Source organism: Natrix helvetica, assembly GCF_964273705.1.
Source record: "Natrix helvetica genome assembly, chromosome: 7".
In the NCBI taxonomy this organism is placed as follows: Eukaryota; Metazoa; Chordata; class Lepidosauria; order Squamata; family Natricidae; genus Natrix; species Natrix helvetica.
In genome coordinates, this window is record NC_138558.1 from 78,288,573 (window position 1) to 78,311,877 (window position 23,305).

At 52.5% G+C, this 23,305-nt stretch overlaps 1 protein-coding gene across 1 annotated transcript; it reads left to right on the forward strand.

The window, feature by feature from the left end:
* The first annotated feature begins 9 nt into the window (after positions 1–9).
* Positions 10–11,116, forward strand: NECAP1 (NECAP endocytosis associated 1). Its single transcript, XM_081959678.1, has 8 exons — positions 10–190; positions 667–767; positions 5,700–5,804; positions 6,462–6,543; positions 7,430–7,538; positions 7,642–7,837; positions 8,652–8,757; positions 9,316–11,116. The coding sequence occupies exons 1-8, from the start codon at positions 93–95 to the stop codon at positions 9,362–9,364; spliced, it is 846 nt and encodes a 281-aa protein (XP_081815804.1). The 5' UTR covers positions 10–92; the 3' UTR covers positions 9,365–11,116.
* Positions 11,117–23,305: the final 12,189 nt, after the last annotated feature.

A 23,305-nucleotide genomic window follows, 5' to 3' on the forward strand; every position in this document is an offset into this window, starting at 1 on the left:
CATAGAGGTCGGGAGGCAGGAGCGGCGCGGTGGGACGGAAGTCGGCGGGCGGGAGGTCTTCCCTTCCGGCTCGCGGTCAGCTGGCGGGGGCGATGGCGGCGGCCGAGGCGGAGTACGAGTCGGTGCTCTGCGTGAAGCCCGAGGTCAGCGTCTACCGCATCCCGCCCAGGGCCTCCAACCGCGGCTACCGGTAGGAGGCCGAGCCCTGCGGCGCCTTCCTCCCCGCCAAGCCCAGCCCAGCCCCTCCCCGGGGGCCCTTGGGGGAGGGGGGGCTGTTCCCCGGGGACCCTCCCGGCGGCTCCATCTGCCCCCGCAGGCAGCCCCCCCACCCCCCATCCCCCCGCCCCCCAACGACTGCGAATCAGCCCGAAGGTTATGCCGTTAAGTGGGTTTTGCCCCCACCCCATTTTGCGACGCTTCTTGCCCCGGTTGTTAAGTGAGGCGCTGCAGTGGTTGTTGACCTGAATCTGGCTTTGCTTGTCAGAGGAAGGTGGCCAAAGGGGGACCCTGGGAGGCTGCGACCGTCATAACTGCGAGTCGGTTGCCCTGCGTCCAAGCCGTCGTAAGTGTGGGATGAGGGTCCTGTGAGCCGCTCTTTTCAGGGGCCTTGTAAGACTCTGAGCAGCCGCCGAAAGAGCCGTCGTAAGTGGGGGACTTTCCTTGCAGGGCCTCCGACTGGAAGCTGGAGCAGCCGGACTGGACGGGGCGCCTGAGGGTCACTTCCAAGGGGAAGGTGGCCTACGTGAAGCTGGAGGACAAAGTCTCAGGTGAGGAGGAGGGGTCTGCGTGGGGGATGCAGGGACCGAGGCCTTGGTGGGCTTCCCAAAGGCTCCTCCTCCTCTTCCGCCTGTGGATGCTCCTGTCCTCATTGAGGAGTTGGGGGTGGGGAGTGATGCGGAAGGGCCCCTTCGAAGCCCCCTCTTGCTTGGGGCGATGCTCCAGAGCAGATTGACGATTGATTTCCCCAGGCTTATGGTCCTGGGGGATTTCAATCTGCCTTCCATTGGCGAGACATCCGAGTCAGCTCGGGAGTTCATGGCTTCCATGACAGCTATGGACCTAACTCAGTTAATTCAAGACCCCACCCATGATGGGGGACACACGCTCAACCTGATTTTTGTCTCTGGGCAGTGGATGAATGATCTAGATTTAGGGGATATTTCTATTCAACCCTTGTCATGGTCTGATCATTTCCTCATCAGGCTTGACTTCCATACCGCTACCCCTCGCCGCAGGGAGGCGGAACCGACTAGATGGTTCCGCCCCAGGCGCCTGATGGACCCCGAAAGGTTCCTGATGGAGCTTGGGACTTTTCCTGAATCCCTTGCTCACAACTCGACCGAAGCCCCAGTGGAAGCCTGGGATAGGGCGGCCGCTGGGGCCTTGGATCGCGTTGTGCCTTTGCAGCCTCTGACCCGGTGTCGATCCTGGATGGCTCCCTGGTTTACCGAGGAGCTCCGGGAGATGAAACGCCGGAAAAGACGCCTAGAGAGTGGCTGGAGGGCCAGCTGGTCCAAATCTGATCGAACACTAGTAAGAATTCATATTAAATCCTACTTAGTGGCGATAGAAGTGGCAATTTTTCCGCTCTTATCGCGTCCGCAGATAACCGCCCAGCCGCCCTGTTTAGGGTGACCCGCTCCTTACTTAACCAAAGAACTGGGGAAGACCCCTTGCAGGGTAGGGCTGAAGAATTTGTTCAGTATCTGCAGGATAAAATCGCTCAGATCTGGACAGGCTTGGACTCTGACTGGGTAGATTTGGGCGAGCCGACGGGGATGAATCTTGAGGAGACAATCTGAGATGGGTTTGACCCTGTGACCCCCGAAGGCATGGACAGGATTATGGGGAGACTCAGTGCTGCCACTTGTGTGCTGGACCCATGTCCCTCTTGGTTAGTTTCGGCTTCCCGGGAGGTGACACGAGGCTGGCTCCAGGCGATTACCAACGCTTCATTGAGAGAGGGGTTCTTTCCCACTGCCTTGAAGGAGGTGGTGGTGAGGCCCCTCCTTAAGAAGCCTTCCCTGGACCCAGCCTCTTTAGCCAACTATCGTCCGGTCTCCAACCTTCGCTTTGTAGCAAAGGTTGTCGAGAGTGTGGTAGCACGTCAGCTTTCCCAGTACCTGAATGAAGCTGTCTACCTGGATCAGTTTCAGTCGGGTTTCAGGCCTGGGTACAGCACGGAGACGGCATTAGTCGCGTTAGTTGATGATCTCTGGCGGGCCCGGGACAGGGGCTGTTCCTCTGTCCTGGTCCTATTAGACCTCTCGGCGTTGATTTATAGCTGAAAACCTACAGAAAACGAAAGCTAATTACTTGCTGATAGCCGGGGCAGTAAAGGCGGAACGGTTGAAACAACCCTAACTATTAACAATCTTTAAGCCAGTTTACATAACCTGAACTACTTAAATGTCAAAGTTTTAATTTCGAGCAACTTAGAAAGAAACATTTGCAAGTATTAATTGGATCAATGGATTCAGAAGGTGGCAGGGTTCGCTGAAATGGCAAAAATTTCAGCTTTCTTAAAAGCTCAGAAACAGGAGGATTACACACAGGAATGGGCAAAATAAATAAATACAGAATAAATACCAGACTAGGAGTTATTATCTAGTCTTTAGGTAAGAATGTTTAGACCGATAGATGATCAGAGTAAATAGTATATGGGATGTTTGGAATTGTTAGAGTGGTATACAGCGGAAGTCAGGGGGGTGGGTTTGTGTGGGAGGTGGGGGAGGGTTAGGGTGGAGGGTGGGGTAATATATATGTATGAATAAATTAGAAGATGGGATTAATGAAATATTGTTATGCTAGGAGAAATTTATATTAAGAGTTATAGATGTTAAATTAGCTTAGAAAATGGGATCAATGTGTTATTATTAATCTAAGAGAAATTTATATTGTGTTGGGAGGAGAGGGGTTACGAGTAATCTATTTTAAGATGGGGGAGAGGAGGGGGCAAAGTATTTGGTATAATATTTGAAAGTGAATTTTTGTGGGGGGGTTGGGGGTATAGCATTTGTATGAGATTTATATTGTATGGCGGGGGGGGTGAAAAGGGGGAAAAATTGTTTCTACAAAACTCTTTTAATAAAAAAAAAAAAAAAGACCTCTCGGCGGCTTTCGATATCATCGACCATGGTATCCTACTGCGGCGATGGGGGGTTGGGAGTGGGGGGCACCATTTTACGGTGGTTCTCCTCCTACCTGTCGGATCGGTCGCAGTTTGTGTTGACTGGAGGGCAGAGATCGACCCCCAGACGCGTCACTTGTGGGGTGCCCCAGGGGTCGGTTCTCTCACCCCTCCTGTGCAACATATACATGAAACCGCTGGGCGAGATCATCCGTGGTTTTGGGGTACGGTATCATCAATATGCTGATGATACCCACCTTTTCATCTCTACCCCAAACCACCCAAACGATGCCCTTGGCGTGGTGTCACGATGCCTGGAGGCTGTGCGGATCTGGATGGGGAGGAACAGGCTCAAGCTCAATCCCTCCAAGACTGAGTGGCTGTGGTTTCCGTCATCCCGATTTGTACATCTTGTTCCATCTTTGATGATAGGAGAAATTTTAGCCCCCTCAGAGAAGGCTCGCAATCTGGGAGTCCTCCTGGATACGCGGCTTAGTTTAGAAGAACACCTGACGGCCGTGACCAGGGGGGCCTTTTACCAGGTGCGCCTGGTACGTCAGTTGCGCCCCTTCCTGGATCGGGATGCTCTGTGCACAGTCACTCATGCCCTCGTCCTTTCTCGCCTGGACTACTGCAATGCTCTCTACATGGGGCTGCCCTTGAAGAGCACCCGGAGGCTTCAGCTGGTCCAGAATGCGGCCGCGCGGGTTGTCACGGGGGTACCTAGGTGCTCCCATGTTACACCCCCTTTAGGCGGCCTGCACTTGTTGCCGGTTGTTTTCCGGGTGCAATTCAAGGTATTAATTATGACCTTTAAAGTGCTCCATGGCTTAGGCCCAGGGTACCTGCGAGACCACCTACTGCCACCAGTAGCCTCCCACCGTCCAGTGCGATCCCACAGAGTTGGCCTCCTCAGGGTGCCGTCGGCCAGACAGTGTCGGCTGGTGACCCCCAGGGGGAGAGCCTTCTCTGTGGGAGCGCCTTCCCTCTGGAATGAGCTGCCCCCGGAGCTTCGCATAATCCCTGACCTCCGGTCCTTCCGACGCGCCCTAAAAAGTTGGCTTTTCCAGCAAGCCGGCCTGGCCTGTTAATTTTATCTCATTTTTAAAATGTATTGTCCTATAAATTGGGTTTGTTTTTTGGATATGTATTTAATTTTTTTTTACTTTCGGGATGTGTGTTTTTTAATGTTGTACGCCGCCCTGAGTCCTTTGGGAGAAGGGCGGCATATAAACCCAATAAGAAACAAACAAACAAACAGAGCTGCCCTTTGGCTGCAGCAGGCAGCCCCTCCATCGGGGCCAATGGAATAACTTGGCTTCTTTCCCCTTTCCTGCTTGTGAAAAGTGATGCCGGAGCCACTCAGGGCTCCCTGCAATGATCTCTGGGTAATTGAGACACAGATTGGGTGGTTTGGGATAACCGGCAATTTCATGGCTGAGCCTCCTTTCTTGGCCATGGGGGGCCCTTCCTGGGCTGGGCTCTTGCATTCCCCCCCCAATGAGGATGTCTGCAGATTGACTTGGGATCCCTAACCAGAGAATATTTTATTGTCATTGCACGTATACAGTGGACCCATGCAACGAAATTCACATGACGCCCAGAGACCAGGCCCAACACACACCACGGTCCCCAAACACAACCCCACCCCCCACCAGAAATTCCCCGCCCCTCAACCCCCCCCAAGCACCCGCACAACAGGCCAACTCATGCTGTCCAACAGCTGACTGATGGGGGGGCCCTTTACTCACTCCAGGCTGGCTCTTGTGTTCTAGCCCAGCTTTTTGCCAAAGTGGGCTCCCCCCCCCCATGCACACACCTTCCCCTCCCGTTCTCAGCCATCCTCCTGCTCCTCATTCAAAACGGAGGGAAAGAACTGACTTTCAAATCACAAGAAATGCTCAAACAGCTTTCCTAGAAGTGGAACATTGAAACTTATGAAATAATAAAGGTTCTCTAATTGCAGCTTTGAAAATTATTAGCGTCTTATTTATCAATTTTTTATTGGGTTAATTTGATTTTTTTGTTAGATTATTTTATAAATTATGTAATTGATATTTTGCTGTGGTGGCGCAGCAGTTACAATGCAGCATTGCAGGCCAAGTCTGCCCACTGCCGGCAGGTCGATCCTGACCGGCTCAAGGTCGACTCAGCCTCCCGTCCTTCGGTAAGAGGACCCAGATTGCTTGGGTGGGGTGGGGGGCAAATAATGCTGGCATTTGTGAACCGCTTAGAGAAGGCTGCAAAGCACTGTAAAGCGGTATATGAGTCTAAGCGCTACTGCTGTTTATTAATCCAATCTAGTTGCAAAGAGAGGGCCCTGGGGAAGGGCCTCCTTCCAGAGGTCAGCCAAGGTTGCAGCAGTATTGCCTCGCGAGAGGGCAGGAAAGAAGAGGGCTTTGGACCCATCCGTCTCTTGGCCAGCTGGAGGGAGACGAGCAGGGTGCCTTTTGTGAGTGGGCAGCTCTCCTTGCCAGGGGCTCCCCCCGAGGCCTTCTGGGAAGGGCCTGGTTTCCACGTCCCTTACTGGGCCTTGAAGGTTGTCTCTCTTCTCCTCCTTTCCTCCCAGGGGAGCTTTTCGCCCAGGCCCCGATTGATCAGTACCCCGGCATCGCAATGGAGACAGTAAACGACTCCAGCCGGTATTTTGTCATCCGGATTCAGGATGGAAACGGTAAGGAGGAGGAGGAGGAGGAGGAGGCGTGGTTTCTTCTTGGCCAATGGGAACGATGGCGGCCCCACCGAGGGTGCCTCCAGCCGCCCCGAGGGGTCTGGCCCCTGAGGACCCCCGGTCAGCCATCAGGGAGCCCTCGGGGGCAGGTGGAGCAAAGCGGTTCAGAGCGGAGCATGCCTTGAGCAGAGCCAAATGCCAGGAAGTTTCTGAAGTTGAACGTGGGGAGGGAAGTTGAAAGAGATTACGTGTGGAAGCTCCTCTCTCTGTCCGACTGGTTCTCATCTGAGGACCTGAAGGCATCTGAAGGAGGAGGGATCACGGAGCCAAGGACGTCCTTGGGGCTCTTGTACAGGTGTGGCGTGATACCTCTTAGCAGGTTCCTTCTGACCGCCATGCCTCCTGAGCCCTAAGAAGAGCTGCGTCTCTGGGGCAGTGAGACGGGCATACAGAGGTTGGCATTCCTTTGAGAAGGGGAAGGGGGCCTAGAAGGCAGCAGAGGCGGCCCCTTCTCCGCCCAATGGGGAGCCAAAGACTCTCCCCGTAGGCCAGGCGGAGAAGGCGCGGCCTTGTTAGCAGAAAGGGGCAGAGGATTTCCGGGAGCTCTTGGCATCTCCCCCTCCGGCAGCTGGGCTAACTGCTGCTGGCTTTCTCCCTCAGGGCGCAGCGCCTTCATTGGCATCGGCTTTGGTGACAGAGGAGACGCCTTTGACTTCAACGTGGCCCTGCAGGACCATTTCAAGTGAGTCTGCCCCGCTGGGCGAGGGGAGGGATCGGCCGGAGGAGGGTCAGCCTGGGGAGGGAGAACTTCCTTCCTGGCTCTGCAGAAGCGGAGCTGCTCCTGTCTGAAACGGGCCTTCGGTTTGCCCGGCTCCGTCCAGATGGGGCTGTTTCATCGCCTGGTCCAGAAGGCCCTCAGTCTCCCTTAAGACCCAGGAGGAAGTCGGGGTGTACGATTGCACTGAACAACGTTGCAGCATCCCCTAGCGAGCCTCCCACCCGCCGGCCGGTCTCCCCAGGGCCAAAGGGTTTTTGAGGCGTTCCTTTGGGCAAGCTCACTGGCCAGAGAGGACAAGGCGGGCGGGTTGACCGTGAGCTTCGGCCATTCCGTGGACAATCACTCAGACTTGGAGCAGGGCTGAACAGAGGGCGGTTAGGACGGATCCTCAGCGTTGCAGCTTCCTCACAGTCGTAGGATCACGATCTGGGCGCTTAGCACTTCCTGAGTGGCTTCAGGGCCCCCCTGGTCACCTGATCGCCATTCACAACATTTCCTGCCGGCTTCCCCAGAAAGTCAGTGGGGAAGTTGGCAGAGAAGGGCGCATTTCGCTCGGGAAAGCTTACCCCACCTGTGCACCCCCCTCCCCCTCAGCACCTTTGCACTTGCTCACACACCCCTCCCCCGCCCCCACTCTCTGCCCCCTTCGCTAGCTTTCCTTCTGACTCCCATTGTGGGAAGCCAGCGACCAGTTAGCACCTGCAGCTGCCATTGCCACCGCTAAGCGATGCAGTCGCGCTTTGTGACCGCTTTGTTTAGTGGCAGGCGTTCCGTGGCTGCTGTAAGCCAAGGAGGGCCTTGCCCGGTTTCCGCTCTTCCCTGTCCCTGCGCGTAACCTTCTCGCACACAGGTGGGTGAAGCAAGAGACGGAAATCTCGCGGGAGTCCCAGGAGCTGGACAGCCGGCCAAAGCTTGACCTGGGTTTCAAGGAAGGGCAGACCATTAAGCTCAACATTGGGGTGAGCCCCCCCCCCTGTGCCTCTTCCCTTGGGCTTGCTTTGGGCTTGGGAGGGGCTGTGTTTCCGGGATGCCCCTCTTAACGCCGCCTTTCTCCCTTTGCAGAATATGCCCACCAAGAAAAGTGGGTCAGCAAAGCTCCGCCCCGCTGGCTCAGGTGGACTCAGCCTCCTCCCCCCCCCACCCCCGGGGGGCAAGACGGCCCCTCCTCCCCCTCCGGTCCCCCCTCTTTCTTCAACAGCCATTTCCAACCACGTCACTCCTCCCCCCGTGCCGAAGTCCAGCAGTGCTGGCAACGCAGGTAACGGAGGCTTCCTGGTAGAGGGGGATTCTGGGGGGGGGGTCCCCACCCGGCAGGCGCTCAGAAGAGCGGGGGACGGCAGAGGCCCTGATGGTCAGCCGGTCCGAGGAAAGGCCGGCCTCTTGGATTGGCCTGGATTCCCCCCCCTTCCTCCCCCCCCCCCGTGGCTTTCCTTTTGTGGGTCTTACAGTCAAGTGGTCCTTGACTTACAACCGTTCATTTGGTGACTGTTCAAACAACGGCGTTGAAAAAAGGGGCTTGCGGCTGCTTTCCCCGGTTGTGACCTTTGCAGTCTCCCCCTGATCACATGATCTCAGAATTCAGATGCGTGGCAGCCGGTTCATACTTACGGCCGTTGTGAGGTTCTGACCAGCAAAGTCCACGGGGAAGCCAGATTGGCTTTACAGCCATGTTACTCACTTAACAGCTGCAGGGATTTACTTAACAACGGTGGCAAGAAGGGCGCAACATGGGGCAAAACTCGCTTAACAAATGTCTTGCTTAACAAAGTAAACTTTGGGCTCACTGGTGTTATCATAAGTCGAGGACTACCTATACAACCTGATTTGGGGGGTTCTGGGGCTCCGGGCAAGGTTTGGGAGGTGGGGGGCACGCAGCCCAAGAGATTCAGCCCCTGCCTCTCTTGCCAAGAGCTGGAGCTGAGCAAGGGGCATGGTCCTGTCTCTGGTGCCCCGAGGGCTGAGGACATGGGGAGAGGATCCTGGCTGGTGGCCCCAAAGAAAGCTGGAGGAGACCCTCTCCCAGTATTTCTAACCAAGAACCCCTTCCTTTGATATTCCCCCCCTCCCGGCAGATATCCTCCTAGACATTGATTTGCCCCCTGCCGCCTCCAAGGGCCCCCCGCCTGCCCCCGTCCCAGGCAGTGCAGATCTCTGGGGAGACTTCAACACGGCACCCAGGTAAGGGGGGTCGGGGAGGGGGGGGGCTCCGGGGTTGAGGCCACCGTGCTTCCCTGAAAGTAAGCCCAGGTCTTATTTTCTTTTGACCCCTGAAATAAGCGCTTGGCCTTATTTTTGGGGAGGTCTTACTATTTTTGAGGTGCAGGAGGCAACAAGCGGGGGTCACCTCATGGCTGCTGCTGGGTTGCAATGTTTTCAGGGAGGGCTTATTTTTGGGGAGGGATTATTTTAGCACATGAGCTCAAAAGCCTGGCTGGGCTTATTCTCCGGGGAGGAGGTCTTATTTTGGGGGAAGCAGGGTAGATAAGGGATGGATCCAAGGGGCTGCCCCTCGATGTCTCCCTTTCCTTTTGTCCAGCTGGATGACCACCTTCTCCTCTGTCTGGCCTCTGCTGAGCCCCCGCAGCCCTGGGGCGGCCCCTTTCTCCTTTTGTGGGGAGGGGCCTTTGCTTCAAGGTCTTGTTGGGAAGATGGGGTGTGTGTGTTCTCGGGGGGGAGTCCTTGCCTTTTTCCTAATCCTTTCCCCACCTCTGTCCCCCCCCCCCGTCCCCCCTCCAGCGCAGTTCCCAGCCAGCCTGCTCAGCCGCCTAACTGGGTCCAGTTCTGAAGAAGCAGAGTGGAGGGAGCGGAAACGGACCAGCGGCTGAGGCAGATGGACCCAACTGGGGAGGGAGTTTCCCGACGTCCTTCGGGCTCTTCAGCCGAATCCTGATTTCCAGACAATCCTCCTGTTTTTGTTGGTGTCCCCGTCCCATTGACGTCCGTTGCATTTGATCCCTGGCAGCAGAATTCGCCCCTCCGGGAGCCTTGAAAGGGCGAGGAAGGGGGGCTGGAACCCGGGTCCCCGCTTCTGGTCAGTCCCCGAGGTCTGGGAGGCTAACCAGGCGCTGCTTTTCCTTTGGGAGTTCCAGCCAGGCCTCCGTCTCCTTCTTTCTGAGCCTCGGTGCACCTGGGGCGGGCGGAGGGCCAGAGCTGCCCCTCTTGACCTCTGCTCCCTGTGGCCGTCCTCATCCGGCTTTCCTCTCCCCCCCCCCTGCTCAGATCCAGTGAGAAGATCCCTTCCAAAATTGGACGTAGATGCAGCACCCCAGAGACCCTCCTGCTCCCTAGCCCTTTCACGGACGGCAGGTGTGATCTTCCTCTGGGCTTCCTTGTGAACCCGTCTGGTTGTGCCCTCAGGAGGGGCTGCCTGGCATGCACGCGGCAGGGGGCACCCCCCCCCTCCCACTCCTGCATCAGAGGAGCCTGGTGGCGTGGGAGCTCTGCCCCTGCCAGGGAGGGTTGGGCTCCCGGATGCCACTTTCTGGCCAGTACGTTTTGTCAGACTGTCCCTGGCGGAGGTGCCTGAATCCTGGCGTCTTTTCTGGCAGCGTCTCTTCCCTCCTCCTCCTCCTGCCTGCCTGCCTGCCTGGTCCGTGTCTTTTGGGGATTTGCGCAGGTCTCCCCTCCGCTCCCCTTGCCAATGGGGAGCGCGAATGGCTCTGAAACACCCGCTTCGCTTGGCCCTCGAATTGGGAGGCCCTTTTCTTGTTACGCTCTAGATCCGTTTCTCCCGGGAGGCTCCTGGCCTCCGTGGGCAGGAATCCTTACACCGTAGTCTTGGCTCCCGCCTGTTGCATGTCCTGGGTGACACCCCCACCCCACCCCCCCGTGGTTTGGTGCTTCCCCTGTGGGTAGTTTTCAAGTGAGCCGGGCACTTCCAGGTCCGCCTCTCCGTGTTTAGTCTCTTCTCTGCCCCCCCCTCCCCCCCCAGCCAAATCTCCATCTCCTTTGCAGAGGAAGAGGGGGGGGATCTGCTCCGTTAGTGTCAGGCGGGAGACCGCAAGGAATGAAATGCACTTTTTGAAAAAGAAGAAGCCTACCTAGCAAGGCTCTCCGTAAACAGCCCCCCTCCCTCCCCCCCCCCCGGTCCCACTTGCTCCTGAGGTTTTCTCTGTCCCTGGTAGGCGGCAGCCAAGGGTTACGCAGGGCTGTGGCCCCCTGGAAGGACCCCGGTTCCCCTGGAAAGTGGGAGTCGTAGCCCAGCTGGGAGAGGCGCCTGGTTGGGCTTAGCCGGTTCCACTCCTTCTTTTCGCCCTCCCACGCCCCGCCTGGAGCTTCTGGATGCGGCGGCTGAGTCCTCCCCCCTCCATGGCCATTTCCACAGCCCCCCTCCCCTCCCCCCCCAGGCCATTCCCTCACCTCCCACGCTGACCAATCGGGAGGCTGCCCCTCTGTGTGTGTGTGTGTGTTTTCTTACGGCTAGTATTACCTAAATAATATATTATGTATTGTCACAAACACAAAAGTAATATTCACCTGTCTGTATATAAAGTATAAGATGTACTGGTTCCATAAATAGCAAATAAAAGAATTAAGCCTGGGAAAAGCTGTGTGTTAAAAGAAGCAGCTCCCGTCTGGAATCTGCCTCCTCCTTCCCCGGGGTTGGGCCAGGCTGGGTCGGTGGGTGGCTTGGTTGGCTGAGGAGGCTGGAAGAGAGCCATGGGACCAGGTGGCCGCTGAGCCTTTAGCCTCCCTGGCAGTGCTGGACGCTGCCCGTCCGGTCAGAAGGGCAGAGGGGACCACCGACTCAGCCTCTGAACATGGGCAGAGTCCCTGTGTGCACAAAGGGGCAGAGCTTTGATTGCAGCGCTGCAACAGTTGTGTTGCTTATTTTGGCCTCCCCATCGTTTTTTAGAGAAAGCGTTAAATGGCCGTCCTTAAGTGAAGCAGGAGAGAGAAGACGGGATTGAGGAAGGAGCACGGAGGGAGGAAGCCGAGGGCAGCAACTGCGCCAAGAGAGCTCTGCAAAAGCCCTCTGTGGTTTCGTGGCCCTTGCAAGTGGGGCGGGGGTGGGGGTGGGGGGCAAGGTCCTCTACAGGGCAGAGAGGAGGACGCGGCTATGCTCTATGGAGTCACAAGGAACAGAGTCATGGGTTTGGTGACTCACCACGACCCAGAAATTGCAACAGAGGCTGCTGCCCAGAGCCTGCTCCTGGCCAGGCGCTGGGGCCGACGGGGACTTCCAGGCCCCCTGGCAGAAACGGCTTCCTCTCTACCCATTTGAAACCTGGCTTTGGACCAGGAAGCCCCTCCTGGTTGCCCTGCGAGATGAAGAGCGGCCTGGGGAGAAGGAAGGAGAAGCCTGAAGCAACGGGCTAAGTTCAGTGTCAGCAATTGACAACACTCTTAAACTTCCGAGCTTTGCAAAACCGCTTCTCTTTTCCAGCCAGAAAATTGAGGAATTGAAGAGCTTGAAGAAACGGAGAGTTTCTCTTTGACCTCGAGATGGTTCTCTTTCAGTAGCGCTCAAAGCTTGTCCTGTGGCCTGGCTCACTCCCTGGGAGCCTCCCTTCCACCCAGGGCCCCTGCCTGGTCCTGCCCTCCCGCCACCCCAGCAAGTGGGGCCTGCAGCTCCTGAGGCTGGCTGGCGGCTGCTCCCCCAAGAGCCGGGGGGGGGGGGCGGGAAGGAAGCCGGCCCTCCCTCCCTGGCCTGCCCAGTCCTGGCTCTCCCCTCGGGAAAGGAGGCCGTAGGTGGTGGGGGAGAAGGCAAACCCTCCCTGCGCTTCCCCAGGGTTACTTTTTCATGGCTCAGAGCCCATCATCCTACGGCTGGCTCAGCCTAAGCCTCCCCCTCGAGGGAGGGGGGGCTTACTTCTTCAGGGCACATTGGCCCTAGAGGTGTAGCTGGGCCGCCTCTTCTTCCGTGTTTTGTGATGTGGCCTCTGTCCATGCGGAAAACCCACCGTGGCCACTGAAGGGGCCAAGTGCCCCCCCCCCTCCAACCAACTGGGCGATTTGGGAAGAGGCAGCTCGCCAGGCCCTTTTGCAACCTGAAAGGGGCTCAGGTGGTGGCCTTGGATGGCCTGGAAAGTCAGGGGCCGTTTTGCTTGGAGCTTTCGGGGGGGGGGAGGAGGAGGAGGAGGAGGAAGAGGAAGAAAAGCAAACTGTTCTCAGCGCTCTTTGCCTACAATCACCAAAATAAAAGCTGCATTTTGGAAAGGGGTACCTGGCGCCCCCTGGTGGACCGAGGTTTCAGCAGCAGGCCTTGGCAACTGCAGGACGGGGAGAGGGAGGAGGTGGGTTGCCCTGCGCTCAGGTGGGGTCCTCACCAGGGAAGCCTTGGTGGGTGGGCGCGTCTCCTGCAGGGAGGAGGAGGAGGCTTTGTTCAGGGACCTAGGAATGCCGTTGCTGGGTGGCGAGAGTTGTTATTCTCTGGCTCAGTCAGCCTGCTCCTTCCTTTTTTTTATTTTTTATTTTATTAAAAGAGTTTTGTACAAGCCTGCTCCTTCCTTACCCAGGAAGATGCTTGAAGATTTGCGGAGAACTTGAAGAGGGGGGGGCATCTGATGAGACCCCTCTTTTCAAGAGCCTCTTTGTACGCTGGTAAAAGAGCGAATACAATCCTCGGTCCTATAAACAGAGGCATAGAATCAAAATCACGTGAAGCCTTACTACCGCTTTATAAGGCCTTAGTAAGGCCACACCTGGAGTACCGCATCCAGTTGTGGTCCCCACATTACAAAAAAGAGGTTTGGACTTTTGGGGAAAGTGCAGAGAAGAGCAACTAAGAGGATTAACCGCCCGGAGTTGAAAACATATGAAGAAGGGGCTGCAGGCCAGCCTAGAGGGGAAAAAACGATTAGGGGTGACATGAGAGCAATACGCCAGTATTTGACGGTTGCCACAAAGAGGGTGTGTGTGTGTCGATTCATTTTCCAAAGCACCTCAAGGCAGGACAGGAAACAACGGATGGAAACGAATCAGAGAGAGAAGCAGTCTGGGACTAAGGAGAAACTTCCTAATGGGGAGAAGAATGAACCCTTGGAACAGAAGTTGCCTCCAGAAGTTGTGGGTGATTCCATCATCACTGGAGGTTTTCGAGAAGAGACATGGACCGCCACTTGACTGAAATGGTACTACAGGGTCTCCTGCTTGAGCAGGGGGTTGGACTAGAAGACCTCCAAGGTCCCTTCCAGCTCTGTATTCTGGCTGATGCTCCTGCTCCTTCCGGAGCTTTCATTGTGCGACTGCAGCCCTGCTCTGACGGTGGCCCAGCAGCACGGAGACATCAGGGGTTTGCAGGGTGATAGGTGGGCGGGGAGATTCTTTCTTAGGGGCAAATAACTCTGGATCGTGCAAGACAATGGCTCCCATTCATCCCAGCAGCCCCAGCTTAGAACTGGCTTTAAACCAGACCAGATTGCAGGCTCACCGCTGTGTCCCCGGCGTCCATCCAGCGCAGCTTTGGCTTCTTGGAAACAGACCCTTCAGCGGCCCTGGAACAGGACTCCTGCTCTAATCTCCTGCAGATGCAGCCCCCACCCCAAGGGGGCTCCCTTGCAGGTCTAGGTCACACCTGCGCCCAGATTGGGAGCCCACCGTCTCACCCTCAGGGTCTCCGCGTGCTCTGTGGCCTAAACTGAGGTGCCCACCTGCCTCCCAAGATGGGGAGGGGGGGCATCGTCACCCCTCATCCTGTTCTGAGAAGAGCCTCTGAAGCTTCAGAGGTGGCTCCAAAGGACGAGGAAGTCTCCGGGCTGAAGATGGCATCGGAGGGTGGAATTGTCTCCCAAGTCTTCTTGCCACCATGATCCAAGCCCAAATATTGCAGATATTACCCGCTTTATTCAACCAATGTGTTTGTTTTAAATATTAAAACGTGTCCATTTTAATTTGGTTAAATAAATCAAAATCACTTCCCCTTTCCCCGGCCTGAAAAAAGATGAACCAAATGCTTCCTAATTTTTTGCTTAGTTTACTTAATAAAACAGAACACAGAGGGGGGGAAATAATAAAATGACATCAGCAAGAGAAAAACAAAGCAAGAGACTTCTTACAGGAAGGCATGGACTTTGGGAATAGTTTTATGCAATGGTTCCAAGGAAAGAGGAGCATATTTCATTGGGATCCTCCGGGTGTAATCTACGTCTGGGAGCAACTCACACCCAGGCTTCCACCCACCGAGTAACCGGGAACCAGGCATTCATCTTTCCCCCATCCAGGGACACCCCCCCCTTTGTCAAGGAGAGCGGCACAGAGGATCCATTCTCTTGTCCCACCATCCGTTTCCTCGTAATCGGTATATGGTTCAAAAGAATAGGGATGTCCAGAAATATTAAATCATACCTTAAATTAATAGATTTAATCACTTTTCCCCAGAGTATAATAACTTTAGGACACGTTTTAATGAATCTCCAACAAAATGGTCTTTTAATTGCATCTTCAAAAAAATGGTGATTCACCCATTTATTTTCTATTCAAACGCCATGATTTCAATGAGTTTTAAATATTATTTTTGGTTGATTAAATTCATAATCTAAGATTTTTGACACTGAGGGAAAACAATTTCCCATTGTTTAGACAAAAGAGCAAACCTCAATTTCTTACTCCATTCATTCTTTAAAATTTGCCTATTAAATTGATTTATTGATAACAGATATGATTGTGGGCTTTTCTGTCTCATAAAATGTAATGATGCATTCTAATAATTCAGGTTTTTTTGAATCTGAAAATGCTGCTGTTCCAAATTATAAATCAGTGGGCTCTCTAAAAACTGCAACTGAGGAGCAATGGGGGAAAAAACAGTATTTACCTTTTAAAAGAGATTGATCAAGCCAGCATTTCCAGTTCCAAGGGCATTTTTGTGCCTGCTAAGTACTTTTCTGCAGGTTTCTCCCAAGTCTTTCATACAAGGATGTTCTGGGTCTCCAGAAGCTTCTGTCCTTCTCCCGCTCTCCCTCCCTCCCTCTCCCTCCCTCCCTCTCCTCACATGAGGGCACAACAATGAGAGATTGCTGTAGCATGTGTGTTTGAACGTTATTCATTTATTGAACAAGCATCTATATTTCTGCTTTTCACTATAACTTTCAAGGGCTGTCATTGTGATTCTTAGTCAAGGATGGTTTTCTTTTTAATATCTGTTTTGCCAGCTCAGTATTCCAGTCTGGCATAGTATTCTTACACTTTTCAAGCTCCTGTAATACCTTCATTCTCACCCACAGAAAGAGTCACTCTTGGCATGCATTTCCTCCCCATCTGCATAGGAGTTGAAAGGAATTGCTAGAGACCTGGGTCAAAGGGGCTGGGGCACCCCCCCTCCCCCCCCCGCTCCCCCCATGCACCTTGGGGCCACTTCAAAGTTGGGCGGGAGAGGGGAGCAGCCCAATTTCCTTGCAGTGCAACACCTGGCAGCTCCCTTCACCCCCCTCCCCCCACTTACAGAAAAGCCCTGGGTCTCCCTGCAGAAGGAAGGGAGGGTCCCAGGGCCAGCAAGGCAATAGTTTTAAAAGAAGCCTCGGCTCCCAGGAAGAAATGCCATCCTGGGGCCATCGGGCACCAGAGGCAGAGAGGTCTTTCCCCTCTTGGGGTTGGTCCCCTCAGGCGGACTTTCCCCCAGGCTCAGAGGGGCTCAGCAGCTGCAGCAGCTCTCTGACGCCCCGACAAACCCCCCCCCCACGCCTTCCCACCTGCTGGTTGGGCCCTGGTGATGGAGGGGCCATGGAGGGGAAGCTCCCCCCCCGTGGGAGGAGCCCCTCCCTGGTCCAGCCCCAGGGAGCCACCAGGCCACCAGGAAAAAGGATAAACTGAACAAGAGGAGGACTCATATTAGGAAACTGGCCAGTTTTACATTCCCTCCCATCGTGCGCAACTTATGATTGCATCAGCATGTTTATAAACCTTGACACGGCTTCCAATTACTTTCTTCGCATTATCTCCCTCTTAAAAATCATATTCTGTCAGACGGAGGAGTCTCCCTTGTTTTGTGACGCATGAAACACGTTCTGGCTTAAATTTGTCCAAACCTCTGTCTGTGCTGCATCTCTTCTGTTCTTTTGTCATGGCTGCAATTGGGTTTTCCAGTCCGGTCCCCGGAATTATACATCAGGGATCCTCCCTGGTGAATTGATGGGTTTTTCAGCCTGAGAAGGTCCCTCTTCCCCCATGGAGGCAAATTTCCCTCCTGCAGCTCTCAGCATGGATCTTATTATATAGTCATTTGCATTGGTTCATTTCTTACTCCTGGAATTGTTCCGGAACATTACCTAGTAGAATTAAAAACACCAAGATTTCAATTCAATGTTCAGACTCTACAATTTTTAAATAAACAATGTATTCTCCTTCAGTTCTTACAAGTAATTTTTACAAGACCAGCACCTATGATTAAATCTTCCTTCAGTGTTGCAACATTTCTAGTTTTTGTTGTTCCATGATTTTCTCTTAAATTATAGCATTGGAAAAATTTTACCATTTTTTTTCTAGATCCTCTCAGTATTGCATTGTAATTGTTTCTTTAAAATGTTGCATTCACTTTATCATGAGATAGTTCCTTGTAACTTTGTGCTGTATTTTAATAAACATTGATAAATACATCATAGTGAACTATTTTGGCTCAGTGAAAGTGTTCTTAGGCTAGATTTTGTCTTAAAAACGCTCTTCCTTTCTTCAGATCCCTTTTTATCCTTCCAGCAATCTGTAAACCCATCAGCCACGGTGGATTTGGTCTTTACCAGATCAATCTCTTTTGCCGCTTTAGTCTTTTTCTGGAGCCCGGATGGACCAGATTCACATAATGCACAGAATTATGCTTATCTTGCAATATTTTTTTCCTAAAACAAAAGGCATTTCAGGGAAATCTCAAAAGCAGTATCCCACTAAAGGCAAGATTGCTGCACTTATTCATTTTTTTAAACAGAAGTTCCTGTTTTTGTCCACCTCTGCCTTATAAATGCGTCCCTTTGAGTTTTTGTCTTCTATTCTATCTGCATTATTATCTCTGAAAGTCCATTAGCCAGGCTGGCATCTAATCTAATGCTGACATTCTGCTGTTCGGGGATTTTATCATCATTCTAAAGGAACAACTTGTGGGGTAAAATAATTCAGTCTTGGAAAAGCAGTCTACCTCTGTTTTTGAATTGTGTCATTTTCATTTTATTTTATTTTTACTTTCAGGTTTTTTTTTCCCTTTTCCAAATAAAATACGTATTCTTTGTCCATCTTGCACTTTCAATTATGGGATTGAAAATGGCACTTTTTGGTGTGTGTGTGAGAGAGAGGGAATGTATTCGTTTTAATGATTAAAAAAACCCCATCTCCTTTTCCACAATGCCTGCAGGCCTCACCGACACTGCCAGCTTCATTGCCACGGCTGGGCCAGGCTGGTGGCTGGCAAACAGCTGCTGGTGTGGGAGCCATTGGGCTCAGGTCCCGCTTGACCCAAAACTCTGTCCAGGGGGCTTCTGCTGGAGCCAGCCCCAGGGCTCAGGAGGGGGCAGAAGCGCCATGGGGTCCCATCCAGATTTGCTTGAGGGCCTTCCAAGGAAACTTCTCAAACTGCCGAGATGCTGCTGGTGAGAAATGCTGCGCGTGTGACTTTGCTGGGCTTCAGCACATCCACACCTTCAGAGCTCTCGAGAAAGGCTTGCCCTCGGGCGCTTCAGTCCAGATCCTGCTTAGAGCAGAGTGGCCAATGATTTGCCACAAGCTAGAGAAAACCCCTCCTCCTCCTCCTCCTCCTCCTCCTCGGAAGATTTGGGCTCAAAAGAATTAGACACAGTCGTCTCCCCACTCCCCCATGTCATCACTCTGCTGAAGAACTCATCCTCACCACCGCACTGTCTCAGGTATTTTACCCATGCAATACACTGTGTTGATATTATCCTTCTGATCTTTCTCATCTTTGCTAAGACCTTCTCCTATTGGTATCTATGATTGAGCACTTCTTGTTGTATCTTATGATTAATGATTGTAACTATGATCTATGACCTGTCACATTGTTCTTTGCATGTCCACTGAAAGCTTATGTACTGGAGACAATTTCCTTTCACTTGGCCTATATTCTATTCTATTCTATTCTATTCTACTCTACTCTACTCTACTCTACTCTACTCTACTCTACTCTACTCTACTCCACTCCACTCTACTCTTCAATCCATTATTCTACACTATTCTGTTTTCTGTATTCTATTCTGTTTTCTGTGTTCTATTCTATATTTTCTCTATTCCACTCCATTCCATATTTCCTATTCTGTTCTGTTTTGTTCTATGAACAAGGATGGTCTTATCAGGTTTCTCAGTCCATACTGTGCTCTCCTCTCACTTTCCCATCGGAAAGTAGGCGACTCAATGGAGGGCCCCCTCTACATGAAAGCAGCTATGCCAGGCCCCCTCCCCTGGGCAGAGCAAGGCTCAGACATTCAGCCAAGACCCCGCATGCATCACCTGCTGCTGTCCAGTGGGGTCCCCGGGATCCAGGAGGAGGAAGAGGCAGCAATCCTTTATGTGAAGATGGAAACGCCCGAGCTCCCTGTCCCTGGTGCTGGATTCGGATTCTGCTCTTCTCTTTTCCTGTCACTGCTGGGAAGAACCAAATACACACCTTGCCTAAATAAAGTTCTTCTTATAAATGCCCACACTGGTGCCTTTCATACTTCTCAGCCACAAGGGGATTGCAAACTGGGGAGGGGGGTTACCTTGAGAGTCAGTGAGGGAAGATCTCACTCTTTCCTCTTAGGGCAGGCGTTTAATGTTTTACGCTGCCTGTGTTGAGTTCTATGGAAAAATTCAGGGGTAGGGCCTGAAAGCAGCCCATTGGCAGTGGGGGAGCCTGGTGCAGTCAGGCCTGCCTGGGTCTTAAATGGTAGCCCAGGAATGCCAACTTTATGCCCCCCTCCCCCCAATGGCTCTGTTGTGAGCGTGAGTCCCTTCGCCACAGGAGGCGGCTGAGATGCAGATCAGACGGGAGGGCCGAAAGAGGCATTTCCAAGACCGGGTGCCCTCAGCAGAGGCAGGAGGGAAGGTTGACTTTACTCAAGTTTCATCTCTTGGGAGAGTAGTTAATAAAACACAGAAGAGGGGAGATTTCTTTCAAAAACATGTGGAAGCTATTTATGGATTATGTTGATGAGGCTGGCATTAATGGATGAAAATATGCAATACTGCTGCATTTGTTGGAAAGATTGCCACATAATGAAGGTTTTATCGGTGAATTATGCATTCCTCCTCAAGTAGTATCTTCAAAGAAGAGCAGGAGAGGAGGAAGGAGGGGTGGCTATGGTTGGAGATGACTCGGGCTTTACAAGAATCTCCCCCCCCTCCTGCTTCGAAAGAAAGGCCCTCTCCTTCGCCTAAGGCCTCCTCCTCCTCCTCCTCCGCCACTGAGGAGAGGCAGTTGTGAGGCTAGGTCCCCCATCCTGACCAGCGCTGAGCACCTCTGTCTGGAAGAGCCAGAGGTCCAGCACAAGAGGGGCACACCTTGGAGAGAGGAGGCCCATGTGGGCCAGAAAGGGGACCTGCAGCCCAGCCCCGACTTAATCAGAGCACAAACACTGAGGAATTCTGGGAAAGCCCTCCATTGTCTCCATCCAAACACTGGTGGGGAAAAGAGGAGTAAAACAATGGTTTACTCCCATGTCACACAAAGTCTCAGTCCTGGAGTAAATGGGTGGGTGAGTGGGGTTATTGTGGATTCCAAGGGATCTGTTCCAAACATGGCATGGTTGATCTCCTATTTCTGAAATCATAACAGGCCTTCTTATCTGGATGCTCTCTCAGGTGTAACGCAAGAGTTATAAGAAAGGCAATGAATAGATAGTAGAATTACGCTGCTTAATAATTTTGGCTGATATATTTCAGCAGAATGCAATTTGGATGGTATTACATAATGGTTGGAGATCTTCAGACAGCATCCTTCTCATATAACAGTTTTCCAAACAGAGTATCCAAATCCAGTATGGAAAAATAAATCATTAAAAAGTGTAATTACAACACTGTGTAAACATGCACTTTTCATTCATACCTCTATTAGTTGCCATTTTTTGTGGGCTTTTCCTGACAATGGAAGGAAGGATATAGCAGGCAGATGCCTTATGCTGGTCTTCATCATTAACCAGCTAATAAAGCCAAACATTTAAATCCTGCTTCAGCAAGTAGATCCATAACTTGTCGGAGCATTCAGCAAAATCCAGTCAGCAGATCTTTTCCAGTATTTAGCTGCTTCTCAATTTTGCTAGCAGGCTATCAACTTTCGGACCCCCAAACAGCTTAATCCTCAGATCCGCAATGGTTGGGCAACTGTTTATACTTTTTCCATTCTGCTCTCCCTGCTTCTGAAAAAATGGGCTCCTTTTCTAATTGTGCCGAAGGGAGACACGTTGTGCTACCCCATCTTCCAGCTGCTGAATCACTTATTCCGCCATTCCTCTACTCTGTGAAGTTAGGCTGAGCTTTGCACGTTAGTTATTTCCGTAATGGCAAAGAAGGAATTCTCAATAAGGAAAGTAAAAGGATAATCAGCCACCTGCTGTTATAACTCCCAGAGGCGTCTTCTGGATTTAGCCCAATCAGGTGAGGCATTTACCCAAAGCACTGGAGGTGGGCAGGAAAGCTCTTTTTCATTTTGTGGGTGACCCATTCAGGCAGACGCTTCCTTAGACGAAGTGGGACACGGATCACCAGAGAAGGGGCGCATGGCTGATGTCTCCGGCAGGCACCAGAAGCTTTTGGAGGAGGCTCCAGCTGGTTTTGGCTGTTGAGCACGTGGCTGGAGGGCCCTTTGGATTCCAGAGCAGCTGGCAGAGGGTAGGGCTTGGGTGGTGGTGGGCACAGGTTAGCCCTGATTAGCCCCCCCCCCAATGCCAGAACATCTAAGCGGTGGCAGCTTTAAGAAAGACCAGAGCAGAACAGCAGTTTTCCATCTCCATCAGGGCATCTGCTAAAAGGGCAGAGCTCAGAAGGCGGTGTTGTGTGTGTGTGTGTGTGTGTGTGTGTGTGTGTGTGTGTGTGTGTGTGTGTGTGCTGAGCCAGGCTGTCATGGTTATAGATGACTTCAGCCCAGCAGTGGAGAAATAACAAGAAATCTCACTAGTGGAAAAATCCCTATAGTTCTTCTTTGAAAGGCTATTTCTTTTTTTTTTTAATTGAAAAAGTTTTATGCAAACAAATTTTCCCTCTTTTAACACCCCCCCCACCATACAATGTAAATCTCATACACATGCTATGCCCACTCCCCTCCCCCCAACCCTCCCCCCCCCAAATTTTTTTTATCAAGAAAGGCTATTTCTTGACATTGTTAGGGACACACGGAGCCAGGGCCTGATTCCCCTCCTTCTCAGGTAATTCTGAAACTGGGCCTACAATATGGAAAATGATTTGGAATGATGGAGCTCCACCACTGACCAGTTTGCAACCTTCTCTGGCTGGGTGAGTGGACAATCCCTTTTCCTTGGACAAAGTCAGTCCCCGGGGTGGGGGGTAGTGAGGACATTGGCTATTTTCCTGGCTGCCTTTGGCAGGACAGGGAAGGAGGGAATGCTGCTACGGGGGGGGGGGCTTTGGACCCACTGAGAGGTGGGGATGAAGGGCTGTCTTGGCTGCCCTGGTTATGGCCTTGGAGGTGATGGTTAGGTGATGGTGGGGCAACTGGGGAGAGAATCTCTCTATTGCCCTGTTCTTACCTTCCTGAGGCTCAGGGCCCTTTGGCTCCTAGGTTGTGTTTCCTTCAAGGAGGGAAGGAAGGAGTTAATCTCTTTGGCTCCCCTCCTCAGCCTCCCCCCTGGCAGTCGACCCCAGTCCCACTATGAAGGGGCACCATTATTCTTTGCCACCCCCTTCCCTCCTGCTTGCAATTTGTTACGGAAATCTCTGCCAAAATGCCCCCAACACAGACTCCCCTATGTTTTCTCTCAAAAGAAGTTGATGGACATTTTTTTTTCCAGCTTTAAAAATTCAGCATTTGAAGGAACATAGTTTGGAAGTCACTCGTTTGACATTTGTCTCAGTTTGCTGCATTTAATTCTTTAATAGGAATTTCAATTTCCTGTAAATTCTCTTTTGGTGAAAGGGTTTCTTTTTTCCATTGTGTGTGAAGAACAATGTAATATGTGGTGCATCTATCCAGCATCCTTAATTCTCATGAGCAGGAACTGGCCATAGTCGCAGCAGGTACAGGCAAGGATCTGCCCCCTACGCCAAGCACAGCAAAGCCTTAAGCCTCTCAGCTCCCTGGGGCCTCCAGAAGGGGCGGGGTGGGGGGGTTGCAATGTGAGAAAAAAGAAAACCAGGAAAACTGCTTGGTGGGGCCAAAGCTTCCACAGGCTTCCCTGCTTAGATCAAGGATGCCACTCTCTCAGGAGCGGAAGCTTGCAGGAAAGAGGAAAAGGAAATGGTGGGTCTCTTTTTCTAGAGTGTGCAATGGGACACCTGATCTCTTTGCAACAGTTAAGGACCGTTTGTTAAGTTCCACTTCCCACCCACAAGTAAATCTCTCCTAGAAGGCGTTGGACAAAGATTAGGCAATCTTCTTGTAAGCCACAACTGCTTTATTATTGTTGTTGCTACTTTGCTGCAGACCTTGGAACCAGGGGTGAAATTCAGCAGGTTCTGACAGGTTCTGGAGAACCGGTTCTTTCGAGTAGTTTGGAGAGCCGGCAAATGCCTCCCCTGGCTGGCCCCAGAGTGGGGGGGGGGGAATTGAGATTTTTCAGTATCCTCCCCTTCCATGCCCACCAAGCCACGCCCACAGAACCGGTAGGAAAAAAATGACAATAATAGTTTCACCACTGCTTGGAAC